This window comes from Plectropomus leopardus, chromosome 4, assembly GCF_026936395.1.
Source record: "Plectropomus leopardus strain MGB_pleo_1.0 chromosome 4, ASM2693639v1, whole genome shotgun sequence".
Classification (NCBI taxonomy): domain Eukaryota; kingdom Metazoa; phylum Chordata; class Actinopteri; order Perciformes; family Serranidae; genus Plectropomus; species Plectropomus leopardus.
Genome location: NC_142179.1, coordinates 28,891,056 through 28,910,992, shown reverse-complemented (window position 1 = coordinate 28,910,992; position 19,937 = coordinate 28,891,056). Strand labels below are relative to the sequence as shown.

The following is a 19,937-nucleotide window of genomic DNA, read 5'->3' as shown; positions in this document are numbered from 1 at the left end:
TTTCCTATAGCAACACAGGGACCATGCAGCAGCTACAGCATTTGGCTCCTTTTTACTTAATTTGATGAGAACCACTCAGAGCCAGAAGTGATCTAATAAGCTGAAATTCTCAATTTGTAAGTTCAGTTTGTTTCCTGAGATATGTCTTCTGCAGAGTCCTCAGTGGTAAAATTGTCAGAGAGAGAGGCTGGAGGCTTTGACACACTTACTTTATTGTAAATAATAAGGCTATTACGTGTCCACTGACTCTAAAACTGTGGAATTCAGCAGTGTGCAATCATGACCAGAAGACTTTCGGGTTCTTCATTTTCCAGCTCCAGATGATTTCACTTTTTACCCCTTCCCCCCCCAGCTTAACCTGTGATAATCAGATGAATCAGCTGCTGTTGTGTGCAACTGGAATTGAAACCAGCAGCCTCCAGGGTCAAGATGGCACGAGATTAAAACCACCACTGAAAAAGACACTGCTCAGTGATCCCCTTTTAATCTTGGCCTTTAACCTGTGAGCTCTTTGTCTGTTTGAACTTCAAGCAATATCATAAATGCTACAAGATGAGCCAAACCTATTCTTTCTTTCTCTGAGGAAAAAAAGGGAGACCTTTCTATTTTGCACTCCTGTGGTTAAAGGCACCGTTGTGTTGGCTGGTGTGGCTTTAAAGCAGAGGCTTTCACGCTAAGATCAGTGGCCACTTGAGACCATTCTTCCAGATTACATGCTGGATGTGCAGATGTTGACATGAACAAGGGCTCACACATATAGCCACATACAAATGTGCACACTAAGCTCACCATAGATACATTAAAAGGCCATCTTAAAGGGACAGTTCACTCCTAAATACAATTTTTTTTTTCATGAAGGAACTAATTTCTTTGTACCAAACTAAGGCTCATTAACTGTATCACCACACAGAAGGAAGCGTGCATCCACCGCTTGCTCACCTGGCACCACTGTGCTAGCTACCATCACAGCTTAGGGCATTATCAATGTGTACATTTTGTGCTGTCACTAGCATTAGTCTGTCATCCATGAACAGATGCACGCTTTCGTCTGTGCAAAGATACGGTTGAAAGAAAATCATTCCTAGCATACAACATGGTCTATGGACTATCTTGAGTAACCAGGTCATGATTTCTGGAAAGAGACATTGCTACTTTGTTTTTCAAATATAGCCAGAATCTACTCATAGACTAGAGGCTTGTGCTCTTAACAGTGCGAGATGCAGACATTGATGGCGCCCTCATTGGCTGAGCTGTAACGTTAGTGAGCTTACTGGTGCCAGGTAAGATAGCAGTAGAAGCACACTTCCTTCTGTGCAGTGATGCGGTTGGCGAATGTAGTTCAGCAGAAAAAAACAGTTCCCACAAGAAAGAGGTAAAGGAAAAATATGTATTTTTTATAATGAGGTGAACTGTACCTTTAAATGTTTCAATTAGGACATGTTGGTGGAGTGATTTATTTCATTGTGCTGAACAGGGAGCAGTGTCGCCTGTTCTTTTGCCTGGTTTTCAAAGTCAAACCCTGAGCTCAGATTGCTGTTGTGCATATCATAGATTACATCTCCTCAGAGACTCGTAATGCGCTCAACACTTTGTGTTTATCTCAAAGATTCAGAGATGAACCACACAGCTTTGCATGCAGATGAAAACTAAAGAATTACACGAGGATGTTGTTCGGAGCTATTTGAGACGACTTGTTTGAGGGGGTCTCAGGGCTTTGAGTATAATAAAGGAGCAATATTTTGTGAGAATAGTTGACCATATGGGTTATCAGTATTGTTGCAACAGAGGACAGGATTTATGCATGTGTGCTTCCTCTGACTTTACTTGATCACAATTCTTGTAGAAGAATATCTCATTAACATTTGACCCAATGCAAGCTGCTGATGCTGAGGAGGCCCGCCGGGGAGGTGTAGATGTTCAGCTGCATAATGCTTATCATTGACAAATTAGAGGCCAGGAAAACTAACGATCCATTAGTACTGCAATAAATAAATAATGAGCACACATGAGGATGAAGAGAAAAAACAATGTTTTCTTTGCTGTTTCAAATGCAAGGGTTGTTGAGGGCTGTTAGGGGGTCACAGGTGGTAGTAAAGCAGTGGTTTTGAAATTTTTTACACTTTTCCTTTCATATGATTGCTTTAATGAAGTGTGATCACTGTTCTGTGAGAAATAATACATTTATTAGGTTGCCTTCTTGTTACAGAAATTCTGGATTTGTTGTTATAACCTGGCAATATGAATGAACAAATCAAATATATCCTGTATGAGGAACCTGATTTAAAATCTACAAAAATGGGATTAATCTATAATAATATTAATTTGTCACAAGCATATTCCTAGTCAGACAAATGTTTTAAATATTTATTTGGTTAATTGTCCATATATACCACTTTAACTTTGGAAAAATAAACCGCCCTGAATCCTTTGGTTGTTAAAATTGGACATTTTGCATTTACCACATTCATGACCTTTTCGTTTCTGACTTTCCACAGAGCGACAGTAAAGAAAGGTGTGACCTTTCGAACAGCAACACCCAGTAACTCTTTACTGTGGGACATCACTCTGGATATGGGAGCAGATGGAGCCATTGCTGTTATTTGTCAGAGGAAGGCTCCCATACCTGGGAAAAGGCAAGTCTATTCTCCTCACATTACTTTGTTTGCCAGCTATCTATGCGTGTCATTTTGTTGTGGCTGAGAGTTTTTACATATTTATAGGCGTAAATTGCTGTTGTTTGGATGGACGAATAACACTCCTAAGGCCCAAGGGGAATTTGTCATGTACTGTTGGGTTGCCAGTGTCTCTAGCTGATAAAAGTAGCACTATTGAAATGGATGTCCTGCAAAGAGAATCAGTATTTGTCTCAGCACCTGTGGAGTAAAAGACAAACCATCTGCACTGTACAAGCCTGACAGCAGCTTACTGCAGGAGCATACTGTGTCCTGGGAGGACATCTCTTATTCTCTCTAAGCACAGTCTGGCTGCAGGTGCTCCTGTAAAGCTGCCCCCCCCCACCCCCCCGTAAACAACTATTGCTTACCCCCCCTTTATTGTCCACTTCTCATCTGTGCTTTAATCATTTCTAAAAACTGTGCACATCCATGCATTTCTAGTGTGCAGTAAAACCCATTTTAACCTCGGATTAAAAGCCGCAAGAAGGAAAGTTATAGCTATACTGTAGTGAGCCATTTTCAAACATGGCACTAAAACTATTTACAAGACATCTGCAGGTTGGTCTGATCCAACTCATTGGGCTCCTAAGAAGTACTTAACTTGCCCCATAACCTCATTAAACAGGGCTCCATCCTTTTCCCAACAAGCAGCTTATCTCAGATGTCTTTTCATTTTCAGCTGAGTGCATTTCATTGAACCAAGGTGAGCTGGGTTTATTTAAGAGTCAAGTCATATAAGTGTGGCCCACGCCTCCTGAGAATCCAGGGCACAAGAAAGACAGAGTGAAAAGTTTATGTCCCTTCAAGCCCTCCTTGTATTGCCTTACCACAACTGGAGCCTAAAGTTAAACCTTTGTTTAAGTTATTTTATATTAGCCTACACAGGCTATATCCTCTGGACGTTGTAGACCTAATAAGCAAATTGAGACTAAAGACTACAGTTCATAGTCATGCTAGTGGCTCTGTGGGGCAGTGCCGTGGCTAAGCGGTACTTTGAGCTGAATGCTAACATTAGCATGCTGACAATGACAATGCTAACATTCTCATGTCAAGCAATTGTAGTGTTTAACATGTTGATCATTTTAGTATTGCATTTCGTATGCTAATAATGACAGAGGAAGGTCACGCTGCAAGGTCCAGTGTGTAGCATTTAGTGGCGTCCAGTTTTTAAGTTGCAGAACTGAAACTTCTTCCTTGTGCCAAGCCTGCAGCAAAACTACAGAGGCCAACACAAAAACGCAAAGGCACTCTCTGGAGCCAGTGTTTGATTTGCCCGCTCTGGGCTGCTATGGAAACAACATGGTAAACTCTTAAGCAATTTAAGGCAAAAAAACCTGAACGGACAGGTCCAAATCAATTGTCACATGAGGCAGCAACTAGACCAAATCAGGCTAAATAGCCACAAGGCCTACAGTTTTTCTGTGCCTTGAGTAGAGGAGCCTGGCAGAGGGGCTAAGTTTCTTTACTTAGAAAAGACAAGGACATTCCTCTGTCAAAGAAGTGACTTCTCATCATTGAATGTGACCTCCCTCTGTCATAATTGGTCAACACAGTTAGGATGCACCATTTTTTCTGAGCATGGTGCAAACCATGTAGCATGCTGACATTTGTTAAACACAAATGACTCCTACAGCTTTTAATGTCTTTAGCTGTACAAATACTTGGTTACAAAACCAAGTTCTGGGCTGATTTAAATGTTGGCCTGATGATGCTGCTAAATGAAAACTAAAGGACCAATGCGATTATAATTCAATCATTCATACTCCATTCATTCAAATTTCATGGCAGTCCATCCAATGATTGTGAAAACACCTCACGTAAAACCACAAATGCCAACCTCATGGTGACACGAATGGAAAAGTAAGGGGTTCACCAAAGTCGTTAGGATGCATCCTCTGTGGACCATGAATGATATACGATTAGATATTTAAGTATGGATGTAGGGTGAGGACCAACACCTACACCACTAGTGCGATTCAAATCTAGGTGAGCCATCCGTTCTTCTTGCTGACCAGCCGTCTTGAAGGCAACATACATTCAGGAGAATACTATTTGTGCTGGTTTTGTGCACTTGCTTTTAATTTTTTTTTTGTTGCTATTCAAGCTTGCCAACTCTCCCCAAAAAAATGGATCCACTGAGATTGAACTCAAACAGTAAGATTATTTCTGCCTCTAGAGCAGCTCCAAGAAACGCTTGTAAAACTAAAGCTCTAATCTGTGTGTGAATGGTTGGCATGGCTGGAAAAGAGCAAGTGTATGCTATGCAGCCAACTTTCCCAGGATGAAAGAAAAATACTGATAAAAGTAGACAAAAAAAAATAGCTTGTCTGAGTGAACTTTGCTTCAATTTAATCTAAAAAAGATGAATTCACCCAAATTCAGGGATAAATTTAAACTTCCTGAAGCATAACATGTGGGTTTATCTGACACTGACTCATTAGAAGTCATATAACACAGGCACAGCTTGCTTTAAATAGAAACAGAACTCTGACCTCATGTGTGCTTGTCATTATTGGTTTGACCTCATTAAGTTGTTTTCCCCCGTTTGGTGTGGATTATGACATTGTTTATCACAGCCTCTTTACGGGTTAACATATTCTTTCACTCAGTCATTTCGGCTTATCCTCTCTAAAATGTCATGAAACTAACAGAACCCCTGCAGAGAGTGTCCACTGTCACACCACTGTGGGGATTTCTCTGACTTTTGTCTTAAGCGAGCACTAAAAGTATTTGCTGTTATCTGTATATTAAAGCTTTTTTTATCCTCTGTTGCTGCAGCTTGGTTTGGATCTCAATATTAAAGCGCTAGTACTCACAGACACACTGCAGGTCATAATCAAGTTGTTGAGGCGTCATCCCCCTGCAAGCTTCACAAGAATGACTGAGGGCGTAAATAGCATGGGCAGCATGCCCTATCTTATATCTGTGTTAATGCATACTTAAGGGGATATATGCATGCTTATGAGTCAAGCATATCTTGTTTTGATACTTGACCAGAATGCCATTATTATCTTCTAATCTCAGGTCTCGGAGCAATATGCTGAGATTATTCAATTACTCTAAGTCTCTGTCTTGTCCTTATTAAGGGCAGATATAATGGAGTCAGAAGGGGATACAGAGAAGGACTTTTGTCTACTTTGTTGTTGAGTTTGGAACTTAATGGAGGATTAACAAAATATGATTTGCCGTTTCTCCAATTGTTGTTGCTCTAATGCAAAAAAGCGGCTGGTGTGCAGCCCTTCAGAGGTCGTTTTCACGCAATAAACAGCCCCTTACTGTGTCTGCACTGCTCTGACACAGATATTTATAACATGCACACACAGATGCACTGGGTCTGATAATGTCCATGTGGGTATGTGCATGCTTATTGTGTTTTTGTCCACCAATATATCTTTTCTGTAGTTCAATACTGTGCCAAGAAATAAAACCCAGGATACTAACTTGGACCATGGAGGAAAATTGAATCCATGGCTAGGACACTCTGTTCTAGCTGGCATCACTGAGAGGCCATTATAAGTTACAAAGGCTTATACTTTGTTGTGAATGCAGGATGCTGCTGTCCTCGGTCCACCTTTTATTCAGTTCACATTTAACAGTACCGTCAACTCGAGGGCCAGCACAGAGAAAATCAGCTCTATTCTTTTTTGGTTTAGTTTGAGAAAATGCAAAGCCCTCTACCAAAAAAAAGGATTGTGTCTTGTCGCAACTGCTGGGATCACATCCCTCTTTTGAAAATCTCTTCACTTTCTTTCCACAGTGCCATATTCATAAGGAATTTTGAGCTGGGTATCCAAAAATCCAGTCAAAACCTTTGTCGGGCTTCTTTGTACTTTTAGTTCAACTTTTTGAAATAATTGCATTACATTAGGGATGCATGGTCTGCTGGTTGTTGCAGTCTATATAATACATAATGCCTTTGTATCGTACAGTGAATGAGGCCATTCTGACTTGTTAATATGTCACAGCAGTTATGTCACCACACCATATTTCTATACTTCTGGTTAAAGGGATTCTGCTTGACACTTGAAATTGTGAAACTGTCTGACTTAGAGGTGGGACCTAGTCATTGTTTTGCAAATCACAAGTAAATTGCAATCAAGTTCCAAGTCAAGACTGACAAGTCCCAAAGTCCAAAGTCCTAAACATTGAGTTTCGAGTCCTAACCAAGTCAAATTGTGCTTTTCACCAAATGTCATTTTAACAACAGAGAAATAATTAATTGAATTAACAAAAATCATGAATGCTTTTTGACAATTTGTATTAATTTGTTTGGGAGTTGTGGTGTCTCAGTCTGTAATTTTTGACCCATTATGCGTTTTGCATATTGCAATTAGATTTTTCTTGACAGCATTAGTTCTTGTACACAAAAAGTGTCACATTTTTTTAATGGCATACTTTAAAATCTGTGGGCTTGGGGGAACTCATCTAGTATTTTGAAATCAATAGGCTCAAGTCCATGTGAAGTCATAAGTCATTGTTGTTAAAGTCCAAATCAAGTTACAAGTCTTTAATTTTGCAAGTCGGGTCTAGAGTCATCAGATCATTGAGTCCATCATGATCGTATGACTTGAGTCAACACCTCTGCTATACGAACTATTAAAGTTTGGCCCTGGTCACAGTGTGCCCGTTAAGTTATCTGTCGATTCACATATGATCAAATGGATTTACGACAACGTGTCCTGTACTGAGAGCAACGCACCGCAGGCTGAAGTGCAGGATACACTGCGGTATAATCTGCACCTTTACTCAGACATGATTATCTCTACAGTATTTTAATGTGTGGAGGGGAATTCACAGACACCAATGGTAAAATAATCCTATTATGTATCAGTGACATGATGGAGAGATTCTGTCTTTGCATTATAGACAGAAGTATATACTTGAAACACAAATGTGGCACTTCTTGCCCCAAATAATAACATAATAAAAGCTGCAGTAACATCTATTTTACAGTGTGTTTTGCTGCATTTCCATATTAATCTCTACAGTTATTTTCAAGAAACTCTTAAATAAAACACAACATTTTGCTGTATTGGAATTTTAGACTCATATGTATGCATGCATGGTATGCACATCTAACTAATCCTGCTTCCTATTCAGGCTTGAGAGCAGTCTGCTGGAGGTGCTTCAAATGGATTTCGAGGTGGAGGAGCTGAGCAGCCCACTTGACAGTCAGGTGATCATATGGAGGCTGGAATTACCGTCGGCGTCCAAAAACATCGCCAAGACTGAAGGAGCCATGAGAATCTATACCACCCAGAGAGACTTTGTTGGCCTGGCCCCTCTTGTAATGGTGAGTTGGCTGACAGCTTCCATGTCACACCTAATCATCATTAAAACCGACATCGACGTTACTGACAGCTCTGATAGCGCCAACACTTGGACTGCATCCTTTGAGCCTCGGTGCATGAAAATATCATAAATTGCACTTTGCTCTGATCCATTCCTGTCTGGTTTGCAAACGCAGACGGCTGAGTATGCTTTGGATTGTTTAGTAAATGGGTTCTATTTTGAGCAGGGAGTGACCTTGTGTTGTTGACTGTCAGCTAGCTGATGTCTCTCCTCTGTGTTGTTCTGCTCTGTTCTGGCGTGCAATATGTGGTCATCCTCTCCTCCTAACAGCTGCTTCATGTGCTTCTATTTTGGTGCCGCAAGCCTCTTTATCATGCTACCTCTATAATTAATCTATGATATAATCTACAACACTAAATACGGAACATTACACAAGAGTTCACACCATTTTGAGTCACACATATTAAATTTGAGTTATCTGTCACCTGGGTCACTGCAGGCTTTTTCTTACGCCTGCTTAACATGTCACATAATTAGGGTTCCTACGACTTAAGGCACGTGGGATTTAAGGCTTTTTTAAGAGTCTTTAATGCCACTAAGAATTAAATTTAAGACCAAATTTTGCTACAAGAAAAAATTAAAGAAAAAAACATAAACTGGCATCAATTACTTAGGATTTGGGAAAATTTTGCCCAAATACTTATTGTAACATAAAACATGACCTGTAATAACATTAATGTAAAGCATTACGTAAACTTTCTTTTTTTAAGTCACCAATTATTTTGAGATTTTACAATGCAAAATCAGAACCCCCCCAGAAAAACCTACTTTATCCCCATTTGTAGCACTTTTGAAATATTGATTTAAGACATTTTAACAGCAATTAAGTCCTTATTCTTAGATTAGATAATTCAATGCCTTTTAAGACTTTTTAAGTATCTGCATTAACTCTGCACATAATACAGCCAGCCCACCCTTTACTCTAACCCCTAACCCTAACCCTAGTTTCTTACTGATGAAATATGTACAATTAAAAGTTCAGCATTATTATACATTATTCTATATACTTGGGCAGCAGGTTACTTATATTTCACACTGCTGTCTGCCACATTTCCATCATAATGGTGCCGGAGTGCTTGAAGTTATGAGGATATGCTACAGTATCCTGATCCGTGAATTTGACATGGTTCATCTCTCTTGCGGATTAGAAGCTGACCTCAGGCAGAGGGCCAAACATGAGGAGATTTGATGGTTGGCTCGGGGGGACATTAGCGTTGACTGATCACTCTGAGCCTTGCTCTGTGAACTCCATCCAATGCTGCTGCTCAATACTTCTATATAATGGTGGACGCTTCCCTGACACAGCCTTCAGAGCTGGATTATTTAACTATATTGTAATGACATTTGGAAAAAAAAAAAAAAGATGTTCAGTTATTTCGGCTTCATTTAAACCAGTTTTACAGTCGAGGGACACTTATCCATCTGCTTCATTTTTGAAACGAGTGGCCAAGTGTCTCTTTAAATTTGATTCAACTGATCATTCGCAGAACTTGACCGGGCTGTGCTCCACTGCTCTGATACTAATTTACTCACACGACACTCAATTATTTCAACTTCATTTAAAACAGTGTGTTTTTTTTTTTTTTTTACCGAGGACGACACATATCCATCTGCTTCATTCTCGTGCTTTGATTATCCACACATGCATACAAATGCACAAATGCGTGTTATGTTCAAACACCACACAGAGAAAGGCAGATACAGCTACTACAGTATAAATAATAACTGCATTAGGGCTGCGGCTAAAGATTATTTTGATAAGCCATTAATCGGTCAGTTAATTTTTCGATTAATCAGATTAAAAAAAAATAAAAACAGAAATAATAATAAAATAGGCATTTTTTTTCTCCCATCACTTTGATCAAAAACAGATTATCATTGACAACGGTGCAAAAAGTTCCGTGCATAAACAGGCCGTTGCTTAAACATCCCTGAGCTGTCAATATAATATTAAATTATAAATAACTGCGAAATCAAATATGAAACAATTCAAAAACTAAACGTTGACAGCTTTTACAAGATACTGTTACGTTTCCTTACTTAAACTGAACATACATCACTGAGCTCTCCTCCTCACTTTCGTTTTAGATGCTGCATCGTAACTGTCGTGCTCGCATGCCGTGCCGTGCCATGCGTGTCACTTTTGCACATTTTGCAGCTAACACACTTCCTTGTTTTGCATAACATGGAGTGCTCCAAACTTTTGAAATTTTGATACAAAACGTCCTCTTTGCCTCTGCCATGCCTCTTCAAAACACTGGCTTCTCCTGTCTGCATGTGACGTAACCAGTCCTGCGACACAGCGAGTGACGTAATAATCGCGCAACACGACTAATCATTCATTGCCAACACATTTGATAATTTTATCAATTCGTTGTTGCAGCCCTAAACTGCATTCATATCAATTTGACAAAACACAGCCATTACATTGTTTCATGTTCTGTACATAGAAACGGGAAAAACAATTTATGGAGTTTTAAATGGATATTTACAAAGCATTGTATCCAAAGCTGTCATTTCCCCGTCCTCACACACATACTGCACTCACAGGCCAATTGAAGTCACTTACATGAGAATCGCAGAGAAATTAGGACTTGCTCAAGGACATATGGACAAGGAGACCCAGGGTTCAAACAAGCAACCCTGTGATTAGTGGTCGACTCTGCTTTACCTGCCGCAGTTGCCCTTTTTGATAATACACTAAGCATAAAAGAACAGGCTGTATTGCAGATTCGAGATTATTTTTAGTCCATGTCCATGGCTCTAGTTATATGATCATATTTGAGTGGATATGGCATCGCTCTGAGGGACATGCCTGTGCAGAAAAAGTCTGGAGTAGCTCTCCCTTCCATGCAGTGACCTGGCCGTCACCCAGTCTTATCTCTAACCCCCCCTCGGCTTCCCAAAGGGGAACCAGCCTTCTCAACTCATCAAGACTGCTGAGTCACTGAGTCACACTTCATCGCCCCCGTCTCTCCTACCTTCCTCCTCTGCTTGCGCCCCACAGTGCCCCCATCCCAAAAACCATTTTTTTCCATTACATGAAAATATTCACCAAATGTCAAAAATGTAAAAATCAAATTTAGCGCATGCGATTTATTATTCTATTGAAGGAAGCAATATGTGATGACTTTGACTGGTCTCTCTGTAGGACACAGAGATCCTGAATACAGCGGTGCTGACTGGAAAGAAGGTGGTGATGCCTGTGAGGACAGTGGCTGTGGAGGAAGACGGAGTGGTCACTGATGTGTCTGACTACACAGACTGCAGCTCCACTGATGAAGATGTACTCAAGGTAGGATTTACTCCTCCTGCTCCTTGTTACACGCCTCCACACACTGCAGAGGGAACAATAACGCGATACATCAGATAAATCATTATTTTGCTTCTATGTCTTCACGCATTCTTAGCAAAATGATTTTACTGTAATGTAAATGGCTTTTTAAAACTATTTCATTTTGGGTTAAGAGGTGGAGTAGGTTTTTTTTGTTATAGGCTACCTTTGTATTCAAGCTTAAAGGGACAGTTACACGAGTGTTTGAGGTATATCAGCTGTAGAGATGTCTGCCTTCTCTCCAATATAATGGAACTAGATGGCACTTGGCTTGTGGTGTTCGAAGTACCAAAATAATGCATGTGAAAAAATCTCAACATCAAAGTCTCTCTAGAAATCATGACCTACTTCCTCAAGACAATCCACAGCCAACCATATCACTGCACAGAAGAAAGCGTGCATCTACTGCTAGCTTTCCCAGCACCACTGAGCTAGTTAACACTACAGCTCAGCCAAGGAGGATGCCATTAATGTTTACATCTTGAAATGTTAAATAGCTGCACACTACCATCTGCACTGTGATGCGGTTTGTAGGTGCAGTTTGGTAAAAAGAAAATAGTTCCTACATGAAACTGCTCACAACAAGGAGAAACTGTGTCGTGATTTCTGGAAAGAGACAATGCTGGTGAGTTTTTAAATGTATTTTTTTTGGCACCACAAGCTGAGTGTCATGTAGTTCCATTATATTGGAGAGAAGGCAGAAATTTCTATGGCCCATACCTCTAACACTCTGCAACTCACACCAAAACAATCCAGACTGAAAAACAGTACCACGGGTAAGAGGAAAAATGTGTATTTTGGGCAAACTGTCCCTTTAATCACTTTTGTAATAGGAGTAATTTGTAATTTGCAATTTATTTATTTAAAAAGGGACAATGTGCATTAATCCACATTTTATTCAAGAGGCATCCTAAAATGATAATGTATTAAAAAAAATACAATATGAAGATACAGTATGTAGTATGGTATTGTGTAAAAGCACTCAAAGCCTACTGGTAAATGGAACAGTGTGAGATGTTTTTGCGTTGTCTGATGCTAGGGGCCAGGAAGGCAGTTTAGAGTGGCAGAAATTTTTTTCTTTAAAAAGTGCAAGGTTGTTTTCATGTGTGATTGTGAGGACAGAATGGACAAATAAGTTGTACCAAAGTCACCTCTGCTTTCTGTCTCTTTTCCACACTGTAAAACAAACTATTAGCTGGGCTTCGACAACATCCCCATCAATCTCCACGACAATGAACAACCACTGAGCTAAATCGCTCGCCACAAACGACCTCACAGTCTGCCACTGTGCTCCCTTCCCGCGACTCGCCGCTTTTATCCTGCGAACCTGAGCACGGCTGACTGCCAAAAGCAGGCTTTGTTTACTGATGAAATTGAAAGTCAGGGCCCCGGCCCCCGAGGTCAGAGGCTGTGAATGTACTTACTCAAGGGTAAAGTGGAATTGTAAACAAAGAATAAAGACATGCAGTGGACTCCAGTGATCTGATACAAGTTTTTTTTTTTTTTTTTGCTGTTCAAATATGTGCTAAAGCGGTTTCAGCAAACAACAGATGTCCAGGCTAATAAATAAACATTAGGAGATCTGCAGTACAGCATATACAGTAAATTCACATGTATTAAGTGCAGATGGACGTCAGTCATAAGAAAAGCAGGATTAAGTGCGGATGTCAAGTCCGGATGTGGACTAAATCATTCTTTTCAACCCTGTAATGTAGCTGTCTTTGCTGTTGTTCTAAGCTTACTGTAGCTCTCAGTGTATTTGCTGACCAGAGAGCAGCTTCAGTCACAAATATTCCCTTTAATCTTCTTAGTCTAACAGCTTGACTCAGATATCTTTTCTCTTCTGGTGTGCCTGAAGAGTACCAAATCTGCTAGTGATAGATGGGGCAGGATTTATCTAGAATGGATAGCTCATGTGACAAAACAAAAGCAAAACAAAGTCTAATCTGCCGTGATGGAAAGGTCTTTCAAACGTACATAAATGATGGAGAGTTTTGAATAACATGCACAGGCATTCTCTTTGTCAGTTCAGGAGTGACAGACTGACACTTGAATATTTTAAGCACGGACATATTGAGCATAGATGTCTACTTTGCTGATTAATCAGGACCTTTCGTGGCGTGGCTAAGCAATTTGACTAAATGATTTGCATCAGGCCTGACCTCAGTGTAACGCTTGAACTTAAGTTGCCCCTTTGAAAAATGAACTCAGCATACTCATTAAAACTTATTTAACTTGTGTTATTTGCACGGGGAAACTACTGCCACAGTTGTGTCAGTCAAGCGGGCATTTCAGTTTTTTTTCCGCCTGTCTTTAAAAACAATACCCAGTGATGAAAGTCAAATCCCATTTGAAACAAATATCTATTTTGACACCAAAAACACTGAGGGATATTCTTGGCTGCACAATGAGATTGTGACTAGGATGCGTGGGCGGATGACACATTAAAATGGCATTCCCTTTTAAGTGACGCTTCAGAATATTATTTGAAAATAGCTTATGGAAGTTCATTCAAAGATTGTTCTCTAAAAAATAAGAAATGAGCAAAGTGTCCTAGATTATGGCTGACTGCCTCCAAACTGAGAAAAAAAACCAAACAAACACGAAAACTCTAAACTACTTCACAGAAACTATATCAGTCCTTGTCAATTGTTCCATGCATGAAATTTTCGATAACAACTGTTCAAGGGCTTCAGTGCCAGATGTTGTAAATCTGCTGTTTGGATATAAATCAAGTATAGGATTATTCGCAGGGAAGAGGCCAGGGCATCTCAGCTAACAGCAAGGATGACACATAGTGATGCGGTCATTCTGAGGCTTAAGCTCTGGTCATGGGTGCAGGATGACTGATGCTCAGACGCACTGATGACACAAGATCCTCTCAAAAAAACAGCGTGTCCCTGTGACAGCACATCCTCCAGCAAACTGTCGGGTTCACGCGAATGAGAGCGGGAATCTATTTGCTATTTGTATTCCTCCTTAGGCTATCTGTCAAAGTCACTGTTTTTTCCTCCGTCTGCACTCCCCTGTGCACTTCCAGGGGGCTGGTGACTGAATTTCAATGCTGCGTTAATTATCCAATTTGTTTAAAGCAGTGGCTGTTGAGAGGACCAAGGAAAACCTCCTGACTCGTGTCTCAAAATGTCCATGAGATCTTAATGAGCAGTTGCCTAAACTTGCCAAGGTCACCTTTGAAATCACATTGTAATGAATGCATTTGGCTGTGAAGGACTGATGTTCAGCACTGCACCACATGATATTTTGATTAACATAAAATTGCAATGCTGCCTCTTCCTAACGCTTCGGACCGGTGATCATCGCAGTAGTTTATTACGGCAAGCTGACATTACTGTGGTAACACATGCAGTGCAAAACTGCCGCAAGGCCATTTGTTGTTGTAAGAATGGCCTATTTGTTAAAAAAGTGACTTTTATGAGAATATTTGATTATTTTTTGTCATTGGTTAGATGACTAACATCCCCTTCATTGACAACAATCTCATTCGGAGTTTGATATAGACTGTTTACTCAAGCGTACTTACACAAACACTTTGATATTATCAGGGAAATTAAAAAGATAAGGTGTTCATGTTTTGATGGATTGTTGTCTTTATATATTATCTCCTCTTATCCAGGTGTCGGACAGGTGTGACTATGTTTTCCTGAATGGCAAAGAGACTAAGGGCAAAGTCAAGTTGATGGTGAACTTTACCTACAGCTACCTGAGTGCTCAGCTCGAACTGAACGTGTGGATGCCCCGACTCCCCCTCCAGATCGAGGTGTCAGACACAGAGCTGAGCCAGATCAAAAGCTGGAGGGTTCCTATACTAACCTCAAAAAGGTGAGACACACAAACAAACCATTTTTCACCCCATGGGATTTTTAGAAGCATCCTGTAGCCCATACAAATCCAAATCATATCTCTCCAGAGGTTTAGGGTCTTGATTCCATTACATAATGTACTACAATATCTCAACGTGATCCAATCTGGCAAAAAGACAGGATTGAGTGATTGGAGTATAGAAGGTCAAAGCATTTACCATGTGACAGGTGTGACTTTCACGTGTGTTTTTGTGCTCATGTCCCAGAACTGGCTGGAACAGCGAGGAAGACGACAGGAAAGGGAAGGGCTGCATGCTGCAGTTTCAGCACGCCCTGGTGCGGGTGTTAACCTACTTTGTGGCAGAGCAGGCAGACCCTCGGGATCCCAAGGTCTATTTCCTGGGCTCGGACTGGCAGGTGGATGTCACAAGGCTAGTTCGATACTTCATGAAAGTGGAGGACCCTCGAGTGGCAAGGCTGCAGGCAGGGAGGGTGCTGTCAGGACGAGACCTCGGGACCACCACCATCCAGGTAATAAACTCGGTATAATCTTGCCTGAATGACAAATATCAAAGCAAGAAGCAACTATTTAGACTATGGATTAGATGGGTTGGTTTACTTTGTTTAACTTTGAACCTGATGAACCGAATTGGTCCCTCAAAAGAGATGCAGTCTGATGGACCCTAATTAATTTTCTGTATGTGATATTGTTCTGTTACAGGTGTTTTCTCCACTGTCGGATGCAATCTTGGCTAAAACGACTATAAAAGTAGTGGATGACAAAGTGACCATCACTGAGTTGGGAGTCCAGCTGGTTACAGGCCTCTCCATGACTTTACAGCTCAGTGCTGGGAGCAATAGGGCCATCCTGGCTACCACAACCACACAGGAGGTTCTACAGAGCCCTAAACAGGTAATAGTCAGAGCCCATATAAATGTCTCAATATGCAGGTGTCCAATAACCCTCAAACTGCGCAAATCGAAATTGTAAATATAAAATATTAGGGGTGTAAATCACTGGTTTCATCACGATACTTTGGACAATGATACGATATTTGCCGATATAACAAAGTCTACCAAGATTTGACCATGATTTTTTTTCCTTAAAACTTTTCCAAATATCCGCAAAACGTGGACTAACAACAAGAACTTTTCACTAATGTATAAAACTCCAAAAACAACTCCCTCATATATAACATGCTAATGTTTTTAGCATAAGCCTATAGCATTTAACTTTGCAGGAATTAGCTTAGCGGCTAGCGGACTTTTCCTCTACTTTTCCTCTCCTTCTTTTTCCTCTACCAGTTTACTACATTTATGCTCTCTCTTACTCACCGCTGGTGTAAGTCCCTGCACCTCCCGACAGCACAGCACAGATGACTTTCAGTTTTACATGCACTTTTTTTCAGTCAACTAAGCGAGAAGTCAGTGAGGTGACCCGGCAGGTACGTCGTGTTTCCTCAGTATGGCTTCTGTTGACTCGCAGTTTCTCTGAAAACAAAACATTTCCACACTTTATTCCCAAGTAAACAGCGTTATCCTCCTCATCTTTCTCTCGGCTGCTCCCCATCATCTGCCGGACGCTGTGTGACGGTGAAACAGACTTTCAAAATAAAGGCGCCACGAAAAGAGGATGATATGGGTCAATGTTTACACTTTGCATTGATGTTACATGATCGTTGCTCATTTAATCGATATATCGATGAAGATGGAGAGATGGATGGATCATTACACCCCTATAAAATATGCCTAATAGAAACACATCAATTTTGAAAAAACTCCCATTTATCACAAAAAGTTTTTACATTCACATGAGTTGCTATTTCAGGAGATTTGAAAACGCCATATTTTGCAAAAGTGCAATGGAAACTGTTTTGCTTTTATAAGGAACAAGATGCTTTGGCTATACACTTGTCAGTAGGAACTGGCTCCTTCGCATAATGCTGCAGTCGCTACAAGAGGTGTTGTTGCATTGCATAACTCTTTAAAAGTTGAGAGGATCATCTGGAAATTTTGAATCCACAATTCCTCTGTGAAATTGGAGACTGTCACCTCCCAGTGTAAGGGGCTTGCCTCTTTATTATTGCTCGCATAACAAGCCTATGTCGCCTTTGATTAGAAATAATGACGGCTAGTGTGGTGGCTGCAATATGAATAAACCCTCTAATGTTTTGAACATCCATCACCATGCTTCTTGGAATGTTACCATGAAAAGAGAAGTCGCATAACACCATGAGAAAAGTCCCAAAACATCACTCAATGGAAACACAGTCATCTTGCAATTGTTTTTTATTGACATTTCAATATTGCTTATTATTTGTGCAAATCTGTAATGGAAACCTGCCTAGGAACCCTTGCTACACCTTGCATTGAAATGCATTTTGGGTGTTGGGATTGCAATTGGATAGTGCTTGACCACATGAAAGTGTGAATAAACCAAAAACACACTGAGGACGTATTGTGATCCAATCGACCAAACCATGTCTGGAGGTGGTCAGGGACGCATTGTTACAACACCGAACACAAGTTTAAATGCAAGTGCATTTTTTATCCACATACAAAAGCTATGTGAGCTTACCCACCATGCTGTACGGAAAGCAAATTCCACCAAGCTTGGTCATGTGGTCATTAATAAATGATTGATTAAAAAAACTAATCTATGGGGCGCATGATGGTCTTTCTCTCATCTGATGCCAACACTAATGCAGTGTCTCCCTCATCTTTAATGTATTCTTGTCAATCACTGTCTTCACAATCAGGTAGGCCTGTTTCATCCACATCGACCTTACTGTTGCCTTCAGGGATGGTTCAGGAGATAGAGTGGGTCTACCAATTGGAAGATCGGTAATTCAATCCCAGGCTTCTCCTGTCCACATGTCAGTCCTTAGGCAAGCGACTGAAACCCCAAATTGCAGTGGTGGGATGGGGGGCATTTGGACTGCGTGGTTCTTTAAACCGGACAGAACGATCTGATCTCAGTCGGATCTCAATATGGACATTGGGGACACATATTAATAACAGGTGTAAATGTATTCCAGTTAAATCATATCTAGATTAAATCTGGGTACAAGATGCATTTTAGTACAAGGTGTAAAGGGGGTCATTTAACTGTCGATTAAAAGCACATTTACATATTTGCCTATTTTCTGTTCTTTCAGGAAGCTTTGGTCAGTGCCTGGGTGCAGTTCAGTGATGGCAACCAGACGCCTCTCGACATTTATGACCCTGCTTTCTACCGAGTGACAGTGACATCTCTAGATCAAGGGGTAGTGTCAGTTAAGGGAACGCCTCCAGTTGTGCTTGCGGAGGGCGAAGGTGAGGGAGTCCTCGTCAGAGTAGAGATGTCCATCTGTGAGTCCTGCCAGAAATCCAAACGCAAAAGCACTGTGGCTGTGGGTAACGGAAGCCTCAAGGTCAAGTTTCAGGTGAACAGCCGGCGCCCAGACAGCAATACCAGCAGCGCAGATGCCAATGGCAGTGACTATGGGAATGATGGGGAAGAGATGGACGGCAAGAGAAAGCAGAGGAAACCATCTCAGGATCCTCCACTGCGCAGCTCCACCTCAGACAGAGAGGAGAGCGCAATGCAAAAGATCACAACCACGATTAAATCTACCGAGCGAACCTTCATCACCAGCGGCAGCCTCGGAGGAGTGGGTAAGACCAGCAATTCAGGAAACTCCGGCAGTCCTACCAGCATGGTGAACATCAGCATGATGAGTAGCCCCAGTGACAGCAGCAAAGCATATGGCTCAGACAATATGATCGCGGAGGATATGAGCAGTGTTGGTTTTACCAGCACTGTTAAGGCCCCTGGGAACCTGGTGAACTATAACAGTTTCCCCACCAGAGTGGACGTACCCGGGCAGGAGACAGCTGAAGTAGAGATCGGTGGTGAAGAAATGTTGGCCAACAGGCCGCTCACAGACCTAGAGATAGGCATGTACGCTCTGTTGGGCGTCTTTTGCTTGGCCATCCTGGTTTTTCTGGTTAATTGTATCTCGTATGTTGTCAAGTTCAGGCACAAGAAGCCTCCATCTCATGGCCAGGAGCCTACAGGGCACAGGCACGACTGGGTATGGCTTGGCACAGACGCCGAGCTGGTGATGAGCGTGCCTGGCAGTCCTGTCCAGCAAGACTCCCAGACTACAACCACGGTCATAGATATTGGGCCTGATAAGTCGGCCTCTCTGTCTAGAAGGCCCAGTTGCCTGGCCTCAGTCACAGACTCGCCCCTCAGCTGCGTGGGCTCCCTCAGGAGCAAACCTATGCACACCGAGTCCCTCCACTCACCCACCAGCAAGAGGAAGAGAGTCCAGTTCACCACCTTCTCCACTCTGGAGCGCCAGCACTCGCCACATCTCCCGCCCAGGGAGAATGGCCATGGCATCCATTGGGTTGGGAAGCAGGACAGTTGTGAGGAGGAACCCCAAGTGCCCATTGCAGAGCCTGGGGACCCGTTATAATACAGAACCCTATCAGACCTCACATGTACAGTAGATGTGGCTTTGATCACCTCAATGCCTTTGTTAACTCCAATAACTGTCTAGAATATGTGATTTTGGAATTGCCCCCCTTCACATTTCATTACCTATCAAAGGCCTTTTACATGTACATGTACTGTATAATATTGTTAATACTGGAGTGTGGATGCGGGTTAGATGGCTGAGCAGATGGACTTACACTATGTTTAAAGCCACCAAATGTTAATGCTGCATGTGGATATCTTCTTCTCTAAACTTTTGCACTCACATG

The 19,937-nt window shown here is 41.4% G+C and overlaps 1 protein-coding gene across 1 annotated transcript in view; it reads left to right on the top strand.

Annotated features, from left to right (window-relative positions):
- The window catches only part of LOC121944237 (transmembrane protein 132D), a 37,236-nt gene extending 17,431 nt beyond the window's left edge, over positions 1–19,805 (top strand). Inside the window, exons 3-9 of the mRNA XM_042487968.2 lie at positions 2,496–2,633; positions 7,776–7,968; positions 11,179–11,322; positions 14,996–15,201; positions 15,449–15,713; positions 15,904–16,095; positions 18,341–19,805. Coding sequence (XP_042343902.2) covers positions 2,496–2,633; positions 7,776–7,968; positions 11,179–11,322; positions 14,996–15,201; positions 15,449–15,713; positions 15,904–16,095; positions 18,341–19,648 — 2,446 coding nt within the window. The 3' untranslated portion in view covers positions 19,649–19,805. The remainder of the gene's footprint in view (positions 1–2,495; positions 2,634–7,775; positions 7,969–11,178; positions 11,323–14,995; positions 15,202–15,448; positions 15,714–15,903; positions 16,096–18,340) is intronic.
- Positions 19,806–19,937: the final 132 nt, after the last annotated feature.